General features: G+C 39.1%; 1 protein-coding gene across 2 annotated transcripts; it reads right to left on the minus strand.

The window, feature by feature from the left end:
* Positions 1–1,659: 1,659 nt before the first annotated feature.
* grapa (GRB2 related adaptor protein a) lies at positions 1,660–11,195 on the minus strand. 2 transcript variants are annotated; one of them, XM_017703142.2, is made up of 5 exons: positions 10,822–11,195; positions 10,302–10,399; positions 10,071–10,190; positions 3,069–3,237; positions 1,660–2,382 (listed from the first exon to the last, which is right to left on the minus strand). In XM_017703142.2, exons 1-5 carry the CDS (start codon positions 10,897–10,899, stop codon positions 2,203–2,205), a joined length of 645 nt encoding a protein of 214 aa, XP_017558631.1. In that variant the 5' UTR covers positions 10,900–11,195; the 3' UTR covers positions 1,660–2,202. The 2 variants fall into 2 exon arrangements, with proteins under 2 accessions (XP_017558631.1, XP_017558630.1); XM_017703141.2 differs by having other exon boundaries at positions 1,660–2,385; positions 10,822–11,191.
* Between the last annotated feature and the right edge of the window lie 10,417 nt (positions 11,196–21,612).

The following is a 21,612-nucleotide window of genomic DNA, read 5'->3' on the forward strand; positions in this document are numbered from 1 at the left end:
GCCAGTCAGAACTTTGGAACCAGCATCGGTACTAGCCAATCAGAGCGCAGGAAGCGTACACACTAGCAGCCGGTCAGAACTTAGGAACCAGCATCGGTACTAGCCAATCAGAGTGCAGGAAGCGTACACACTAGCAGCCGGTCAGAACTTAGGAACCAGCATCGGTACTAGCCAATCAGAGCGCAGGAAGCATACACACTAGCAGCCGGTCAGAACTTAGGAACTAGCATCGGTACTAGCCAATCAGAGCGCAGAAACCGTAGACACTAGCAGCCGGTCAGAACTTAGGAACCAGCATCGGTACTAGCCAATCAGAGCGCAGGAAGCATACACACTAGCAGCCGGTCAGAACTTAGGAACCAGCATCGGTACTAGCCAATCAGAGCGCAGGAAGCGTAGACACTAGCAGCCGGTCAGAACTTAGGAACCAGCATCGGTACTAGTCAATCAGAGCGCAGAAAGCGTAGACACTAGCAGCCGGTCAGAACTTAGGAACCAGCATTGGTACTAGCCAATCAGAGTGCAGGAAGCGTACACACTAGCAGCCGGTCAGAACTTAGGAACCAGCATCGGTACTAGCCAATCAGAGCGCAGGAAGCGTACACACTAGCAGCCGGTCAGAACTTAGGAACCAGCATCGGTACTAGCCAATCAGAGCGCAGGAAGCGTACACACTAGCAGCCAGTCAGAACTTAGGAACCAGCATCGGTACTAGCCAATCAGAGCGCAGGAAGCGTACACACTAGCAGCCAGTCAGAACTTAGGAACCAGCATCGGTACTAGCCAATCAGAGCGCAGAAAGCGTAGACACTAGCAGCCAGTCAGAACTTAGGAACCAGCATCGGTACTAGCCAATCAGAGCGCAGAAAGCGTAGACACTAGCAGCCAGTCAGAACTTAGGAACCAGCATCGGTACTAGCCAATCAGAGCACAGAAAGCGTAGACATTAGCAGCCAGTCAGAACTTAGGAACCAGCATCGGTACTAGCCAATCAGAGAGCAGGAAGCGTACACACTAGTAGCCAGTCAGAACTTAGGAACCAGCATCGGTACTAGCCAATCAGAGCGCAGGAAGCGTACACACTAGCAGCCAGTCAGAACTTAGGAACCAGCATTGGTACTAGCCAATCAGAGGGCAGGAAGCTGCCACGGTAGCTACTAGAATGCAGAAGACAGCTGTTGCAGCTCACCTGTGCGCGCTCACGCCCAGTCATGTGACGGTCCGGAGTGTTAAGATAGCTGGTCTCCACTGCAGACATTACAGTGTGCTGAGAAGTAAAGTAAAAGTCAACACTGAGCTCCAGCAGGATCAGCCAGCCAGCGCTGGTCTGAGAGATTCTTCAGGCTTCGCAGTGCAGCACACTGCAACCTTATTTTGTACCCCCTTAAAAACAGGAGTTCTTTAAAGGTTCTCTAGTAACAACTCAAAGAACCATCTGCATGCATAACTTTTTGCCTGCGTGGCTATTCTCTGTGATGCAAAACCTGCTGTCTATGGTTCTTTTTTAAGAAATGAACAACTGAAACTGAAGCTACACTCACAGCAAAAAGGTTTTTGCTATCAAGTGTAGCTTCAGTTTCAATGTGCAAAGCTGTTGCTGCCACAGTGAAGTGCATTCTTTTGGTCACCGTAGGATAAATAAATTGCTGGGCCAGCTACTTAATCATTAACATTAACTTTTATTTCCACCAAGCTACAATATTCACCATACAGCTTGTTTATATATGAAAAGGTATGTATAACAAATACAACAAAGAAAATACACATGAAATAAAAATACCACAAAAAACAAACACACAGTAGGGAATAGAAAGAAGAAGAATGCAACACATTATGAACCAAATAATTCAAGTTTACATTGAAAGTGCTGCAAAATGTTGCATTTGAAGACTCTTTACAGAGCGTTTAAAATTCTGTATGTATTTCTTTCTCTGTTTAGTGACATTTACTCCACTCCTCTTTGGACACAGTCACATAGCCCAGCAGTAGCCTCTTAGTGTCAACATCACTGCTTTTATACACTGGTTGCGAAATAAAAGTGATTACATATTTTCTCTTATAGTTTTCTTGTTTGGAAGGTCAGCAGTCCAGGCCTTTATTTTTCACAACTCAGACACTGCATTTCTGAATGTTGGTCTGAGGCAGTCTGTATATGAAAGCAGTGCCCAGTCCCTGGTCGTTGCCTGGCGTTCGGCTGAGAGGTCAATGGTAAATAGGCTTGACATACTCTCTGGGGAAGAAGCCCACGCGGCCATGGCAACGGCCCTTCCAGCATTGTGAGTCTGAACAGTCAAGCAGGTCGATGACATCACCGCGCAGGAAGTGCAGCTGGGAGTTGTGCTGCGGGTTGAAGTCGAACAGGGCATGGGCGTGATGGGGCCTCTGCTGGAAACATTAAAAAACACCAGCCAACGTTTAGTGCACCTCTGACTCAACCGTGACTGATCTGCCACTCGGCTCTCGCTCAGAGTGCCATTCTGGTCTGATAAACTGACCTTATGCTCACACACTGGCCTTGTCTAGGAACAGGATTCATTTACAGCTCTGAGTTTGGATGTTCTTTTGAGTTTGGATGTTCACATTGCTTGTTCTTTCATTATGCAGCCAAAATGCTGTTCTAGATTAACATCATTGCACTTTATTTAGCCTACAGTAGACTCCTGATACACATTGAAAATTACACGAGAAAATGACATCCAGGATGCCTCATATTTAAAAATTGTTGATAAAATCTACAAATATTCTAGCTTTTAGTATTTTAATCTACATTGTATAAATAATAACTATTCATGTAATAAGTGCTTGAAAATGTTTCGACTGGTAGTGTACATATATTTTGCTCACATACACATATCTGATATACAGTACTTTATTTTTGATGTATGTGCAATTTTCCTATGTTTTTTTATTATTTTTAAATGATTATAATTTGTCTTTTGTGCTGGTAGAGCAGTTAGAACAGAACCAGTATGAAGGTAAATGTGTAGAATATAGTCACCGGCTCTTGTAGAGAGCCCACATTATAAATATTTGATCCTAAAAACATTCATATTAAACATGGCACTTACCCTTTGGGACTGCTCTGCATCTCTGAGAAAGACGGTCCGTTCCTTAGCAATGCTGTTGCTCTTGTAGAAGTTCACTAGCTGGTTGAGGGAGGCGAAGACCTCATCCCAGACAAAATAGTGTCCCTCTCTCTCCTTCAGAACTTTGAAGTGTTGCACATGATCTCCATAGCTGTTCAGAGGAAAGAAACCAGAACTTATTCTTATTCCAGTCTTATTCAGGTCAGTGGGTATTTACTGTTCTATGTTGACACCAAGATCTTTAATAAATTCCTCCAAAACATTGCAGGCCTTTTTCATGCATTATTATACTATACTGAAGTTACTATTGCCAACAAACTTTCAGCTTTTTAGATGCTGCATCAGTTTCCTTCATAGTGACAGATTGTAATTGTGTTCAGCAGCGCTCTGGAGGGCCCACAGATTTTTGTTGTAATCAAATGTATGGCAGTGCCACTTAACTGAAACAGAAAATGGGAAAAAATAGAAACAAGACAAATAGAAGTGTCTGATGGGGAATTAACAAGAGGCATGCAGCAGGCCAGTTGGAGAACTGAGAAATTCGTATTTCAGATAAATGTTATGGGCAAAAGCATGAGCATGAATCAGTTCCTCTTTTTGTGCTTGCATGGCAAAAACACTTTGCTCTGTCTGTCTGAGTGAACAAATGGACTTTCCTGTAAAATTCATACTATTTTACTTGCATAAAACGTTACTAGTGTATTTCAACAGTCTAAAGTGTATTTGAACAATTTAATCTAAAGAACAGCTCAAAAGTTGCTAAAGGTTACAAAAGCTCTGTGTAGCTCCTAGAAGGGGAAGTGCACACATAGGCAATAAACGTAAATCAAAAACGTTAAAGGGTCGATGTCATGGAAAACTCAATGTTACCCAATTTATTTGAATAAAATTCAAATAACACAGTATGTAAACAATGTTTAAGCTTCAAGTATGCTTAAATATACTCCCCCGTCCATATGGAAACTAAGAAAGGCAGCCTGTTTTGAATTCACTCTTTTCATGATGCCATGATACATTTACATATGTTCACCTCATCAGCCTGCAGTAGTTTAGCATTCATGCTGAATCTATAAAGTAAGCTTCAGTCCAGACTGCTTTGTTGAATAAGACCCAATGCAGGGCAGCCAACCAGAACAGAGTTTATTTTCATATGTCAGTCTTAAAGATACAGTAACAAAAACAGACCATTTGATTCTAAGGGAATGGAAAAAATGGTGCATACAAGTAATTTAAGGAAAACAATATATAATACAAGATTTACGTAGGAAAGGTAAATTTAAGTTTGCAACTTACATAGACTAATTGAATTCAATATATTTAAATAGTATTTAGTCAAAAAAGGTTCTTAATGCATTTTGTTCTGCCCCTATGATTGACAAGCCAAGAAGATGGTCTGTGCCCCCCTTAATTTGGAGTGTGCTCCAATACAACCAGCAGTCTAGAAACACCCCAGAATACTTCTTGAGTGCTGCTCAAATACAACGTATATCCAAAAGACACCCTGTCTAGTGAATTCAGCTACTTTAAGGTGCACCTATTTCTGAAACAAGCATTCAGATGCACACATACAGCTTGTATATTTGCCATAGTAAAGCACTGCCAATAGAACACTCTGGAGCAGCGGCACACAAGCCAAAAGTCAGCTAGAGGGGTACAAAGCCCCCCAACGTTGGGCTCTGGAGCAGTAGAACTGTGTTCTCTGGAGTGACAGAGCTCCATATAGTGTCTTTGGGATGAGTTGGAGTGGAGTTTGAATGAATGAAGCCTTTATTGTCACATAGTCACCAAAGTAACCAGCGAAATCCAGAACTAATCATTCAACACAAGTAGCTGACCTCACTAATGCTCTTCTGGCCGAATGCAATCAAATCCTCACAGCACTGTTATAACAGATGAGTCAAGGCTGTTACTGGAGCAAAAAGGCAAATAAACTCCCTATCGATACCCTTGATTTCAGAAGATATATAAGATGAGCAGGTGTCTACAAACATTTGGACACACAGCGCATGTTTTGAAAGAGCCCACCTATTGAAATAAGCAGCACACATTGTAACATTTTACTGGCAAACAACCAGGAGGAAGAGTGGGGGGAGGATGGAAAGCAGTCGTACAGACAAAAAGCTTGAAATATAAAGCAGTATTTCCATCATCAAGAGCAGACAGTTGATTTCTCTTCAATAACATTCTTATGAATTTAAGAGGTAATCTAGAGGTAATAAAATAACTATGTAGAACTATATGAGCTGGCCAGTAATCTCTCAAACCAACATGAGAAAAAAAACAACAGAATTTCACACCAACCTGGCTTATACAGTATGTGGACTTGAGATGTGCCATATGTACTGAGTATTACATACAATATAGACATACTGCATCTGAAAATATAAGAAGCAAACATATTCAGCGGTGAGCTCAAACTAAAACTGTTGTAGTACCTGTTGCAGAAATAACAGAATGGCCAATACTTTCAGTTTACACCACCTTATCTGTAAGTATAACTTGTACAAAATATTTCTTCCTTGTTGTGGATAATGTTGAAGGAGCTGCCGTGGAACAATAACGTTAATCTTTATCTGCTTCCTATGCAAGCTGTTTCAAGGCCCTATGCCCCAAAGGCCACTTTCCTGTTCTACACAATGTGATTGTGTTGTACACTGAAAAAAATCACATCTTGGCAAGTGAAAGCATCCCATGCTCTCAGGCGATCTGATATGAGATTATTGTAAGGTTATTCAACATATTTCAAAGTATTTTTACGTACAAAAACTGAGCTTCTCAGCTTTATGTTTTACTGCCTGGCAGTACGATTTGCCCTCTGTAGTAAGATCATTTCACTTAGTACTGCTCAACAGTTAAAAGGTAAAACTCTGAATATTCCATAGTATGCTTACAACATCTCACGTTGAGAAATATCAGCCACATTGAACACATAAGACAGCTCTTTATATTAGCACTGTAATGATATGACAACTTTGCTGCAAGTTATCCTAGAAACAACTCTGACTCACAGCCCTCTGAGGAATGAAAAGACATTTCCTGTGTTGCAAAACGTAGCTCGTAGAAATGACCAACACACGGTGGGGAACTGTGACTTAGCCTATATTTATGATTTAGTGTTCCAATTAATGTACTTTCATGGCTGTCTAGTTGTTATCTAAAGCCCTGGAGGAGCAGCTAAAGCAGCGAAGAGCTGTGTATAGGCAGTGGTTTGTGAACAGACCAAGCCGAAATGCTCAGCAGTGCTTTATACCCACATTTGGTGCTCTTGACCTCAGAGCTACAGTGGTTATTGTTGAGGCATGTAGGAAAAACTTATATCATAGAAAAGCACCCACCCCCAGCTTCACAATCACAGAGAACAAAAGGTTAGGCTCACACCCTGTAGTGGGTCACCCTGATTGACATTTCACTCATTTTGTCATTTGGGCCTCTGCAACACCTGTGAGCATCTCTGCTGAAAGACTCTGCACACTTTGGTAAAGGATGTTTTATAATTCTAAAAGGTTTTATACACTTTTACTTTTTTAAACTGTAAGAGCCCATATGTGCCACTTCAAACTCATACTCTCATAACTACAAAGTTACTGAATCATTTATGGTGATTACTGAATGATAAGCTTTCAGATGAATAAATCTGCTGTTTAAGACATTAAATTTTAATTATTACAATACTTCCAGTTCCAGCTGTTCTGCATCCTAGTTTTAGGCACTGCAGACAGTTCATAGTTACATTTCATAACTGTCTCAGCAACACATGTTACATCTCCATGTGGTGCATTTCTGGTCATATGCCACCATTTAAGAAGACATGCAAAGTGCTGGCTTAGTTCCCTACAGGCCATCTCAGTGTCATCTCATTTAGCATTCATAAATTAAAAAAAATGCATAGATGTAGGCTGTCATGGAGCTTTAAACATAGAGCTGTTTCAACATATAGCTTAGATATATTGTACTGGTGGGAGAGCAAAAGTGAACAGAATTCTACATCCTCATATCCAGCTTGTGTCTAGACATATAAAACACATTCTGATTGTGACTGCAAAAGTTCTCACTAGGTTTCATTAGATGCAGAAATTATCTATCTACTGTCTGAAGGAACCAAAGGAATTCCACCAATATGTGTTTCAACACTATGTACAAGAAGCTGTTGCAATTCTGTTTGCCAAATAGGTTGTGCCTTTGCATTACACTGGGTCAGAGATAGATAATCGCTCTTTAACATAAGCCCAAAGCAGTCACGGTTCATATTGTACGAAAGAAGCTAGTCTACTCATGCTTATCTGCTGCATGACAAGAGTTATTTATACTCATACTTATTTCTAATCTTCCAGTGAACATCACAGCTAATCAAGCTTGATTGTTTTCCTAATAGCTTTGTAACAATTCAAAAATATTAGGAAATTATCAAGCTTGATCAAAAAAAATTGCGTTAAAATCAAAAGTGAAAATAAATCAAGCAAGTAAAAACAGAGATTAGTGATTTGTAAATTCTATTTGATCTTTATGTAAATGAAAACAGATATATATATATATATACACAACACATTCCAAAGTTGGAAAAAACTAGGAATGTTGTAATGCAAACACGCTTGGCTATAAAAGGAGCACCCAGGACACTCCTAGTCCTTCATATGCAAGAATGGGTCAAGACTAGCCACTTCGCCAGAATATGCATCAGCAAATTATTTAGCAGTTTAAGAACAACAGGCCTCATTCACAAAAAAGTTTTTTTCTTGAATTTGTTCTTGAGAAAGGTCCTTAAAAAAAATCTACGTCAGATTCATGATGTGGTCCTAAAGCTCAGAATTGTTGTAGATTCTGTTCTTACCTAAGAACAAATCCCAAATAATGTCAGAATTGTTATGGAAACTGCATAAGTGGATTTTAAGAAGGCATTTTTTCTTAAGAACAGTTTGTGAATGAGGCCCAATAAGTGATCGCAAGAGTTTTAGATATTTCACCCTTTACATAGCATAATACCATCAAAAGATTCAAGGAATCCAGACAAATCTCTCTGCATAAAGGGCAAGGCAATAAAAAATAAAGCCCTGTGACCTTCAAGCCCTCAGATGGCACTGCATTAAAAGCTGTTGAAAACAATGGTCTGGCAATTTGCAATAGGTTTTAATAGAAAAGGACCCTCCAGATTGTTACCAGTATAAAGTTCAAACATCAGGGTCTGTCATGGTATGCTAACTCACCATTAATTTTAACACAGTGATAAATATGCTTGTGTTCCATCTTTTAGAACGTGCTGCAGGCATCAAATTTGGAATGAGCGTATAGTTAACAAAAAACATGATTTGCATAGGGTAAAACATAAAATACTTTGTTTTTGTACTGTTTTTAACTTTTTATTTCATTTCACATGCTGCCTTATCTTTATTGGAATTGATGTTTGTAAAATGTTATTAATTTTAAGACTTATTGAGGAACTACTATGAATTACTTGGTAAATATTATAAAACTAAGATGCAAGTAATATGTGAGTGAAAGCCTGAAGTGTGGCCCCTGAGCTTAAGTGATAACAATGAAATCTACTATATTTAGTGAGCATTTATGCAGAATTAAGGCTTTTGATAATCTGAAAGTGGTTTCCTCAAAGGATGCCACTCAGATACGACAATACAGATGCCTTCCCACTGCAAGTGAGACAAGATGGTCATGGTTAGTAAAAACATCTGAGATCAAAGACTTGGATTTCAAGTCTATCCCATGTGTGAGGTGAAATACTCTGCTCATGCACATCGACATAGTCTCCGTGCCAGCTGTAAAATGATTAGTGTGCACAAGCCTCCGACAGGCCTCTCCGTCTGGAATGCAGAGCAGGGCCGCTGCCGGCTGCATCACACATTAGACTGGGTCCAGCACACCAGCTGCCAATTCCACTTCCTCTGGTGTGCCGAGAAGCCTCCTAATCTCACACTAACAGGAACCAGCGCCTCCACACCTGAGGCCAGCACTGCAGGGCTGATTAGCTGTGTGAATACCATGGCCCATTTCTAGGATGTGTTGTATGTCTCCTGCTTGTGTCCAAATCCAAATCAGCCAGGCAGGACCACCAGTTAATGAGCCATGGCAGATAATAATTTTATACCTGTGCTCGAGAATTTGATGATATAATCTCCAGGTAATAGCTTTCTGGAGCACGTTCTTTTAAGGTGATAAGAAGATTTTATAGGTCATTACAGAACCACTTTAGCTTTATATGAAACACGGTTTCCCTGGCATGTGTTGTTTAGTTTAAACCAGTCCACATACATGCATAAATGGCAACAAAAAGAGTTCTATGACTAGGCAGCACACGATAGAAATTTAATTGGGCCTGAAATTTTGAACCAAACCCAAATACAACCAGAGAACATTCTGTGCGAGTTCAACCTGATCCCAATCCACAGAGCCAAGCTTTGCTTCCAAACCTGACTATAGCCCAGCAAAATTCTGTCTGAATCTTCCCTGAATCTGACCACCAAGAGCTAGAGACCAAATAAAACTTCAGCTTTTAATGCTTAGAATTAAAAAAAGTATCTAAATTAAGATAAGGCTAATTTTAATAAGGCTAGGAAAAAGAGTAAAAATAGAGAAATAAACTGGGGTAAGTAAAAAAATTCATACTTGTCCAAACCTAACCAAACCATGGTCAAGTCCTGTTGGGTCTGAACAAATATTTCAAGCTCTTATGATCTGAAAATGGTGAAAAGAAGGTTGAAGTGACCTGGACAAGATGATAAAAGGGTCAGATTGACCTGGAGAATATGACAAGAAGGTCCAATTGACATGTGCAACAAAATAAGAGGGTCCAGATGACCTGGAGAAAGTCACAGGGAGGTCTAGATGACATGCACAAGATGATAAAATGGCTAACTGATCTGGAAAATGTGACAATAAGGTCTCAATCACCTGCACAAAATGATAAGAAGATGTAATTGAATTGGACAAGGTGACAAGAAGGTCCAAACGACCTGGAGAAGGTAATAGTCTCACCTGACTGATATGGAGAACTCTCCAGGTGCACTCTCGCTTTCTCGCACCAGGAATGCCCCACATTCCCGCTGGCGAAGCCGTCCCTCAGCCACATGCCTGGAGATCCGGCCCGCAAACCATCTGTGAACAGTACACCCAATGAACAGATTCACAATCTCACCTCCACTCTCAGCAGATGATAAAACAAAATCCCAGCTCATTGCCTCAGTATGAAAACGTTATGATACTTACGTATGTGGTCTTACACTGATGTAGTTCTTGGGCACATAGCCCCTCCTTCCCAGTAATTCTGCTGTGTACCAGTTTGGGTCATCTTCCATATTGGTAATCTGACATGGAAAAGAAAGAAATAACCAGTCAGGTGTGCTGAACCATCAACAATTATTATCTTGTCCTTATTAGAGTTCTCTATTGCTCTGGACTACAAAGACAAGTTTCCTGTGTAGATCTGTATATAGAACAATGTAGTTCCTGTTTCAAAATAACTTACACATGGGATCTTTGAAGCTATTCCATTTAAGAAACACTGTGGCTCCATAAAGAACCTTTCAATGGGTGGAAGGACGTTTTTAACATGTAAAGGATCTTTACAAAATGGAAACGTTCTATACCAATTAAGGGTTGTCCTACAACCAAGCCCAGAACTTTTATTTTTTTAAACCACACAACTAATGTAAAGTTAATCTTCATGTTCATCGAGTAACGTCAAAAATAATGGTAGAGAATTGAGCTGTTGTTTTTTTGCTCTTACCTTGAGTATGTCGCCCTTTTGGAAGCTGAGTTCGTCGCTCTCCGTGGCACGGAAGTCGTAGAGAGCCACAGCCTCCATCCTGCGACCCCTCGTACAGCAGCTGAAGCAGCTGGAACTGGTCTTCTGTAGAGCAGCAGGGGAGAGGATCCACAGCCCTGGCAGACCAAAAAGGAGCGTGCTGGAAGGAGAAGCTACAGCGCAAAGAAAGCAGAGCTGGATGGACCATCCGACACAGCACAGAACAGATGAAAAGACTGTTCGTTGGTCAGGAGCTGTCAGGTGCAACACGAGTACATGTGATAGACTAAGTGGGTGAGAGAGTGTGAGTGTGAAAGAGAGCTGAAGAGGAGGAGGGGAGAGCAGAGAGAGAGAGAGAGAGAGAGAGAGAGAGAGAGAGAGTGTGTACGTAGGAGGCAGGGAGGGGGTGGCAGTTCCTGTCTTTGCATTCTCAAACACAATGAAATATAGCAGAATATATGAGAAACAGGAAAACTAGAAGAAGAAAAAAAAACAGGAGAAAAGAGGAGGAGACAGAACCAAGATTTCCATCCCTCTGTGAGGTAGAAAAGACGCCTAACCATGCATAAATTTCCAAAATAATACTCTTTATTTGTAAAATCTCAAGGTTGCACAGGAAGATAAGCAAAGCATTAGAATGCATAAATGAAATGAAAAGTAAATGGGAAAAGTGCTTAAATAAAAAGTACAAATGAAATAACAGAACAATTTCAAATTACAAAGAAGAAAAAAATACATAGCAAGTGCACCAGCCTATTAAAGTGTGCACGATCACTTGCCTTTTGAACCTTACGCTTATTATTCAGTTATTAGTGTTTTATTATATATTAACTACCACATATTACTTAGTAACTGCTATTAGACTACTATGTAACCAGTTATGAGAGTGAAGTTTGGGCCCAATTGCAGGCCCTTAGAGTTTAAGAGGTTATGAATATATAGATACTGATATTACATGAATGATATTATGTGTGTTTATATTAATTACTTGACAGATTTTGCACTATCTGCCTACTTTGGCTTTAACATGTGCAAGCAAAGTCTATAAAAGTGGTTTGAAGGTCATGAAGGTGAACAGGCCCCTTGAGGAGCACATCTGAGAGAATACAAGAATAAAAGAACCAGTGGAACTCTTGGGATCCACTGAGTGACTCAGTTGCTCAGAGAGAGAATCTCTCTCGTTTTCTTCTTTAGATGGTTGGTATTTGATTCCTGCTAGAAAGGCAGCTCTTCAAAACATGATCCCTCACTGATTTTTTGTCATAAAGTTTATATTTGACAGTGGCTCTGATCCCTGCAAAGCAGCAACATCATTCTCAGAGTTGCTCGGTTATTGACTCTGGCAGTCCATGGAGAGAGACGATGGAGGTTTTACATACACAAGTGCTGCTGGCAGCAGCTTTGATGCTGTTGAGAACGCTGGCTGAGGCTGATTCTCTTTCAGGCACACTGCAGCATGTACGTAACCTGAAAGGAACTACACAAATCAAAAATATTAAAGCATAGTTTCAAAAGTACCTTGTGTTCATTGAACATACAGTGGTTCATTGATGATACAGTGTACACATTCCTGTGTCAACAGATGCATACTATGACTCAAATAGCACAGTTTCACAATGTTATATTCTGTAATATACATAGTTTTGGAAAAAGACTCTTTGTACCTATTGTTCGTTCTTCACAGCCCAGTATTGCACTATGTGCAATACGGTAATGATAATGAAGATGAAGTGAGTGAAGTTGAGTTGTGTTGAACCAAACTGAAGTGAGTTGAGTTGAGTTGCACTAACTTAACTGAATTGAGTTAAGCTGAGATGAGTTGAACTAAACTGAACTGACATAAGTTCAGTTGAACTGAACTGAATTGAACAGAGTTGACTTAAGTTGAGTTAAGATGAGTTAAACTAAACTGAATTGAGTTGACTGAGCTGAGCTGACCTGAACTAAACTGAACTGAACCAAACTAAAGTGTTGAGTTGACATGCACAGTTGAAATAAATCAAACTGAACAGATCTGATTTGAGATGAGTTGAATTAACCAGAACTGAATTAAGTTGATACGAGTTGAACTAAACTGAACTGAATTGAACTGAGCTGAATTGAACTAAACTGAATGGAGTTGAGCTGAGCTGACTTGCATAGATGAGGTGAATTAAACAAACCTGACTTGAGGTGACATTACTTGAACTAAACTGACCTAAGATGAGATGAATTTTGTTAAGTTAAACTAAACTGAACCAAACTGAATTGAGTTGAATTGTACTGAACTGAGTGAGTTAAAATGAGCTAGGCTGAGTGTAGCTGAACTGAATTGAATTGATTGTGAAATGGCTTTAATGCTCTCCTTTGAGCCAAAGCCGAAGCCATGACATCACATCAAGAGAACACACACCAATGACCTACAAACAGAATGTTATCAGTATATTAAGGAAATGCAGTGATTGCATAATGTAATAAGATGAGACTGTACAAAGATGTTGAGTATTTGTGGGGTTTTACAGCACGCATAATTTAGGAAAAGGGAACTTCATGTTTTGAGATACCCCAGTCTTTTTGTTCTGAAGGGAGAGTTGATAAAAAGGTGGGGATGAATGGACATGTGGCATTTTTGATTTTGTGTCTTTTGCATTGAATTTGAGTCTCTCATATAGCAGAAAAGAGGGTGACCGCAAGTCCTCTCCAGCTAATTTGTCTGCTTAGCTGTGCAACTCCTGTGCCGAAGTGAGTGGCAGACGTCTTCCAATCTGACTGAACCAAGAGTAAAGCAACTGGTGTAATGATAGCTAAAGGAGAATTTCACCCAGTTTTCAAAATGTCCATATGATTCAAATGTTGAGATGTAAAGCTATTCAGAGTGCTTTGAAGTTAAATGGATCATGGTAGAGAAACATATCCATTTCCTCTGTATAGGATATATTATAAATTTTTACTGTACAAAATTACCTGTGAGCTTACATGACTCTTTATATGTGATGTTGGTAAAACAGTGGAGGACAGGACTGTAGTTTTGTTGCTGTCCAATGAAAACCATCTCCACTTTGGTTGATTTTTAGTTTTCTACACCATTTCAACATACCAGCTGTCCTTTACATTGTGTAAGAATTTCATGATGAATGCACCAATAGAAATGCTCTACAATCACTTAGAACAAAGTCTCTTTATACTGACTTACATTAAAAGGTAAGAGAGTTTTTGCCTTCTCCTGTAAAGTTAATACTTTTGGAGATACTTGTTTTTCATTGGACAGCAACAATATGTTTTAGGCCAAAACCTTCTCACGAAATGATTAAAAACAACATCCTAGGCACCAGGCAATGCATTGAAACCATTTAGTAACTATCTGCAAGGTAGGTTTTAGAGGCTAGATGTTGGGTGTCATCACCACTGAGAATGATTGTTTTCTCTAGATGTTTACATCAAACCACTCTAAATGACTTTGTTTAAATCTTAACTATTTCATCATACATACATTTATATATACAGCCCAAATTATAGTTACAAAAAATACCACATGAATCTTCTCTCAACAGTCTTTTACACCGCATAGATTCCAGCCTCCAAAATGAAACAGTATAAATCAATGTTCATGTTCAAATTTCCATTGTTCTTTTATTAGGTCACATGCTGAGTTTGTGAAGTGTGTGAGTGCTAACTTTCTGCATTATCATGCTACCTATTTTTGTACCATCCTGTCCAGCTCGCTCTCTTTTCCAACCGCACGCTGTTGCATTGAGGCTTGGCCAGATCCATCACATATGCTGTCACATATGTCGTCTTTGTCTTGGGCGTGCTAAAAAAATAACAGCAGGCATGTTCAACGTAACATCCTGAGTACAGAGGTGAGGAAACCACATAGTGTGGCAGCCTAAACTCTAAAAGTGAAATTTAGAAAAGAACTAAATACACATGCCCACTGTCTTGTCACTGTTGATACATTTTCATTAGCACAGTTATTTAAATGACCAATCAAAATATCTGCTTAAAAAGTGACATTATTATAAGACATTCAAGCACATTTCACTGCTCTGCTACAACAGATAAGAGAATATTCTCCACTGCCAAAGTTTGCTTTAATATCTTTAAGGCTAAGACTTGTAGAAGTACTTCAGTTTAAAAGAGAGGCCTTAAAGTAGGTTAACCGAGGTTAAAGTAGGTGAACTAGATCTAATCTGTTCTTGAGTTAAAAGTTGCCTGAATGTGAACCCTCCATCTGAAGTTCTCTGGGCTGAGGATTAGTGTCTTGGTTGGAGCTCCATGGGTCGTCTATGGAACAAATATGTCAAGATTTGTGCTAAGAATGTGGCATATTATGCTTATAATAGTACAACATAATAACACGGCATTTGAAGACATGTCTTTAAAATAAAGGGGTCACTAAACTGTAAGTAAAGTATAATTTGGATTTTTAATGTAAAAAGTTGTACAAAATACAACTCCATTTCCAAAAACGTCAGGATGCTGTGCACAAAGCAATGATGTGCAAATCTTTTAAACCCTAGATTTATTTGAAATAAAAGAGCATAAAGACAACATATCAAAGGCTAAAACAGAGAAATTTTACTGTTTTTGAAAAATATATACACATTTTGAATTGCTTTGATGACAGCAGCATGTTCCAAAATGTTGGAACAGGGGCAATTGTGTTGCATCACCTTTTCTTCTAAAAACACTGTAAGTGTTTGGGAACTGGGGAGACCAACCGTTATAATTTAGAAAGTGTAATGTTTTCTCATTCTTATTTGATTTATGACTTCAGATGCTCAACAGTTTGGGGTCTCTTGCCATATTTCTTGTTTCATAAAGTGCCAGATGTTTTCAGTGGTGACAGGTCTGAACTGCAGGCAGGCCAGTTTAACACCCTAACTTTTTACTATAGAGCCATGCTGTTGTAATATGTATTATTACATTGTCTTGCTGTAATAAGCAAGGCCTTCCTTGAAAAAGACATTGTTGGCTCCTGAGTAGTGTAACCGTCTAAGTGTTGGCCCTGTGTTCATAGACAGTGCTATTCAGAAGTGTTCCTGAGTCCATGCAGTGATTTCCACTACAAAATCATGTCTGTTTTTAATGCAGTGCCTCCTGAGGGCCCAAAGATATTGGCTAGCCAATACTGGTTTTCAACCTTGTCCCTTGTATACAGAGATTTCTCCGAATTGTACAAATCTTTTAATGATATTATGTACTGTAGATGATGAAATCCCCATGTTCTTTGCTCTTAAATTGTTGCACTATTTGCCCACACAGTCTTTGCACTATTTGCCCACACAGTCTTTGCACTATTTGCCCACACAGTTGAGTGGGTAACCCCTCCCCACCTTAACGTCTGAAATACTCAGCCTCTCTGAGATGGAAGGACCAACAAATTATATTACATTATGTGAAGGTTCTTTAAACGTTTCAGTTTCTTCAACCTTACAAATTGTTTTTAAAAGTATAGTTCTTCAGAGAACCAATAGTGTTTTTTCTATGGTATCATTTAGAGAAATAACCCTTTGCGGTGTTCTCTCTCTCTGTCTGTTAATGTATGTATGTATGTATGTAATGAATGGTTAATGTATGGTTTTTCATTGGAATGGCTCAACTTATAACATTATTAACCCTATTATTTATGTAGGAATTATTGCGGTTAACCTACAGCTGGAAGAACAGCATACAGGTTTATGCATAATTTCCTTAATCTGGATTAAGTAATACAGCAAGTACAGTAAAATGCCCTAAATTAATACCACCAAAAGAGCAAATCCATGACCACACCAATGTGTTAATTTCTCCTCTAAAACTCTAGGAAAGCTGTGGATGGGTGTAGCCATGGCTACATGTCTACTGCTAACCATGGGATCAGGAAACTAATACTGATTCCTTCAAAATCAGAAATGGTAAACAACAATACAGTCACGTACCCGTCTCCCAAAACAAGCTCCTTCGAACCATAACAAAGCAAGGAAGGGAAATGAACAGTTGACAGAGGCTGGGGCCTGTGTGAGGGTGACTCTATGCACAGTCCAAGGACTATAGGGCTCAGCTGACGTGTTTTCCTCAGAGCAGCTGGTGAGAAAAGGATGGAGTGAGCTTTATGTGGTCTGTGGCTCCGTGACTCAGAGTGGTCAGTGCATAGAGGAAATTCACACTGCATCCTGTTCATGCAGGGAAATGGAGCTATGAGGTCGTCTTTATGCTGATGTATTCAAAACATCTAATCAGCTAGGATAAAAACACACTCCACAGTGACATCCTCAGAAGATCATCTTTTCCCATGTCTAACCAGCACACTTGCTTATATTCTAAGTTAGGATTCTCATCATTAAATCCAACAGACAAGCCACCAGATTCCTAAGTTGCTACATTATGACTGCTCTATAACAGGCTGAGTCTACAAGCAGGCCAAGAGATCATGCTTAAAGATTGTGCAACATACAAGAGAAATAACCCTTTGCGGTGTTCTCGCTCTCTGTCTGTCTAACAGTGGAAGATCCCCAGGACCTTCTAGGCCTAACAATTTCTGTGCAATAAATGTCTGTAATTTTTTGTTCATATTTATTAAATATAATAATTATGGATGTTATACTTAATTTTGGCAAGTATTGTAGCAATTTTCTTATTTCATTGTTACATTTTGACTGGCAACAAAAGAGTTCAAATCTTGAAACACTCAAAGAAAATTTGTCCATTCATTTTTTCTGAATGGTGCTATGCTGAAGGCCTAACATCAAACTAACCACTAACAAAATTATGAACTGTCAGTGGAATCAACCAATCACGTTTTGATTTGCAATGAGTGAGACTGATTTTGTGAATAAAAACATCAACCTAGGTTTTCTGGAAGTTCAAGATACAACCGCAATTCAAATGAAGTTGGGACATTGTGTAAAACATAAATAAAAACAGAATATGATGATTTGCAAATCCTTTTCAACCTATATTCAATTGAATACACTACAAAGACAAGATATTCAATATTCAAACGGATAAACTTTATTGTTTTTTGCAAATATTCACTCATTTTGAATTTGATGCCTGCAACACGTTCCAAAGAAGTTGGGACAGGGGCGTGTTTACCACTGTGTTACATCACCTTTCCTTTTAACAACACTCAGTAAGTGTTTGGGAACTGAGGACACTAATTGTTGAAGCTTTGTAGGTGGAAGTCTTTCCCATTCTTGCTTGATGTACAACTTATCTGTTTGCACATGAAATATCTTGCCTTTGTAGTGTATTCGATTGAATATAGGTTGAAAAGGATTTGCAAATCATCATATTCTGTTTTTATTGATGTTTTACACAACATCCCAACTTCACTGGAATTGGGGTTCTATATATATATATGGGTGGGTGTGCATGTGTGTGTGTGTCTGTATGTGAATACTCTGACCTGTATACCAGATAGGCATAGTTTTGGTTCCAGAAGTAGAAGGACACCAAAAATGTGTATGGTTAAAATCTATGTGAACTGGAAATCATAATACTTTTTTGTCAGTACCATGACATGTTTCCAAGCGAAAGTCCTTATAGAAAAGTCAGTTCTCTCATCAGCAATCTTTGTGACGCTTCCAGAGAAATTATATTATAGCATATTATATCATATTATATCATAATGCATAACATATTCAGAATACATTCAGAATATACAGCATCTTAATAAGGCACAGAAAGAACTGTGCTCTTGCAGTTTTATCCATCAATGTTCCATGCTGTTTGGCAGTTTCCTTCATGTAATTCTTCTGTTAATGTAATAAAAATGTATTTATCACTTTAATTAGCTTCCTTTGAAGGTTGGGCTTCAACATTTTTGACTATATTTCTTGTAAAATGTATTATATGTCAGTAGCTATCTACAACACAGAGCAGACTGAGATCAATGAATTACGTTAGTAACTCTGAGGTTAAAAAACTGTCTCATCACATTGATTTATCATCAGTCTACTCATGCATTAGCAGGAATTCAGTGTCTGCAAAGAAGCTGTTGATCTGTTGATTTCCCCTTTGGAGTCTATCAAATGAACACAGTTGCTACGTGCCTGCTAATTGTAAAATGGCTAAAAAACAAACATTGATGGAATTTCTTTTAAAGACTTTTTTATTTAGTTGAGAAATATTCTACAATTTTTCTACTTTTAAAGAGAAAGTGTATTATGAATACTGCCTTTTCAAAATCTAACATGGACTAAATATAGAGAGGTATTTATTCTCAATATTTACTGTTATATCCCGACCCTGTCCAAAACAGCATTCAGCCAGTTATGGTGTGTTTTCTCAGAACTAGCATAACCATGAAAATAGGTGTAGCCTGCCGATCCATATGTAGACCATTCTACCAAATAAGTTCAAATTGTGGTCCCACAGTAAGTACTCAACACGTAGATGTATTTACCTAAGGCAGTAATTGAGAAAGTAATAATCTAAATATACATGAAACCATCCTCTACAGGGTACTTTCTATTGGGAGGTTTTAAACACTAACCCTTAAATTTCAACTTGAGAAAATAATACCCACTTATGTTGTAATTTCAATATTTTTATATATGTTTATTATATAAATTTTATAATTTGATATATTTAGAATTGTATATGTGTGTGTGTGTATAATATATAAAGGATTAAGAGATCCTTTCACTGGAACTAAGGGGCCGAGCCCAACTCCTGAAAAACAACCACACCTTAATCCCCCTCCACCGAACTTTACTCTTGGCACAATGCAGTTAGACAAGTACCGTTCTAATGGCAACCGCCAAACCCAGACTCATCCATCGGATTGCCAGAAGGAGAAGCACGATTTGTCACTCCAGAGAACAATGATGTAGAGTCCAGTAGCTGTGCTTTACACCACTGCATTCAATGCTTTGCATTGCGCTTGGTGTTGTAAGGCTTGGATGCAGCTACTCGGCCATGGAAACCCATTCCATGAAGTTCTCTATGCTGTTCTTGAGCTGATCTGAAGGCCACATGAAGTTTGGAGGTCTGTAGCGATTGACTCTGCAGAAAGTTGGTGACCTCTGCACACCATGCACCTCAGCATCCACTGACCCCGCTCTGTCATTTTACATGGCTTACCACTTTGTGGATGAGTTGCTGTCGTTCCCAATTGCTTCCACTTTGTTGTAATATCCTTGACAGTTGACTGTGGAATATTTAGTAGTGAGGAAATTTCATGACTGGACTTGATAGGATGCCACATGTGCAACATGGTACCACGCTGGAATTCACTGAGCTCCTGAGAGCAACCCATTCTTTCACTAATGTTTGTAGAAGCAGTCTGCAGACCTAGGTGCTTGGATTTATTCACCTGTGGCCATGGAAGTTAAAGTGTAAGTCCATTTTTTATTTTATGTTATCAACATGTTTCAGAAAAGTTGAGGCAGGGCAACAAAACACTGGTAAAGTTGTGTAATACTAAAAAACGCCTGGTGGAACATCTCACAACTAATCAGGTCTGTCCAACAAATCAGAATTTGAAATTCTTTTTGGAAATCATGAACACCTTGTCCTCCAAGCTAAAGGGGAAATTGTACTTCAGATGGATTTGTATCAGCCAACACACGTATTACACACTCACGTCATCACCCACGTCACAACAGCAGAGCATGGGTAGAACTACATTGCAACGTAGTGGAAGGGTTTAAACCATCATGGAAACTACACCTGTCTGTGGCTACAGCTGAACATTTGCGGCATTTGTGCAGATCCACAGATAAAATGAAACTTGTGTGTTGCAGCCCTCTACTGGTCAATACCAGTCAGTTGTTTTTTTTGCCATTGATGTATGCACAGCAGTATTTCTGCAGGCTTGTCAGAGTGAATCAGTTGAAATTAAACCTCTGCTTAATCCAAGATCTGCTATTTTCATAACAACACACTGCATCAGCAAGTAATGCATAAAGCACCATCAAATTAATGATGTAAAAAGCTAGGATGGTGCATAATGTTGTAAAATGCAGTTTGCATGAATAGGCACTCCAGTAAGCAAAACATGCCTTATCTGGGAGAAAATGTTTGCTAACGTGAAAGGCTATTCCCTTAGAGATATATTGCAAGCACCTGGTTTGCTTAAGAAGTATTTCATAATCAAGAAAAAGGTCATGTAATATTAGTACACCAAACCTGATTCTAAATGACTTTAGAATGATTTTTTGATGTTTCCGTTTCCATTTACTCAAGTGACTGCGACCAGGGATAGCTGATAAATATTCTGTATGGTTACATTTGGGGCCAAGTAAGTGCACATACTTAAAGTAGCTTGGATTAGAGTGCTGGTTAATCCAGAGCTTGTTTCTCCAGTGAGACTGGATGAGAAGCAGTTTGAAGGATCTGATCAAGACAGACACACCAAGCATCAGAGAAACTGACCGTAAAACAAGTCGGACATATTTCAATTTGTAAAACTACCTTTCCAATCTGAAAACTATATATTTTTTCCATACATACATATGCCTACTAGAGGGTGGTAGAGTGGGTAGTACCATTGCCTTACAGCAAGAAGGGCCTGGGTTTGATTCCCCAGCTGGGTGACCAGGGTCCTTTCTGTGCTGAGCTTGCATGGTCTCCCTGTGTCTGTGTGGGTTTCCTCCCACAGTCAAATGGCTTTCAGTCAGGCTAATTGGACATGCTAAATTGCCCCTAGGCATGTATGAATGTATATGTCTGTCTACCCTGCAATGGACTGGTGACCTGTCCAAGGTGTATATATTTCTATTATCTCCTGCTATGATTTCATTGTGATACCTGGCTTATGGAATGCTTAGAGATACATAAGTGCTCTGAGGTGCTGTAAAGAATAGA

The sequence above is a fragment of the Pygocentrus nattereri genome, chromosome 27 (assembly GCF_015220715.1).
Source record: "Pygocentrus nattereri isolate fPygNat1 chromosome 27, fPygNat1.pri, whole genome shotgun sequence".
NCBI classification, from domain to species: Eukaryota; Metazoa; Chordata; class Actinopteri; order Characiformes; family Serrasalmidae; genus Pygocentrus; species Pygocentrus nattereri.

Excerpts from the sequence above, each read along its gene's own strand:
- grapa (XM_017703141.2), bottom strand. The coding sequence starts at position 10,899 with ATGGAGGCTGTGGCTCTCTACGACTTCCGTGCCACGGAGAGCGACGAA. Across the intron at positions 10,400-10,821 it reads AAAAGGGCGACATACTCAAG|ATTACCAATATGGAAGATGA; the intron begins GTAAGAGCAAAA and ends TTTCCATGTCAG. Across the intron at positions 2,386-3,068 it reads ATGCAGAGCAGTCCCAAAGG|CAGAGGCCCCATCACGCCCA; the intron begins GTAAGTGCCATG and ends TAATGTTTCCAG.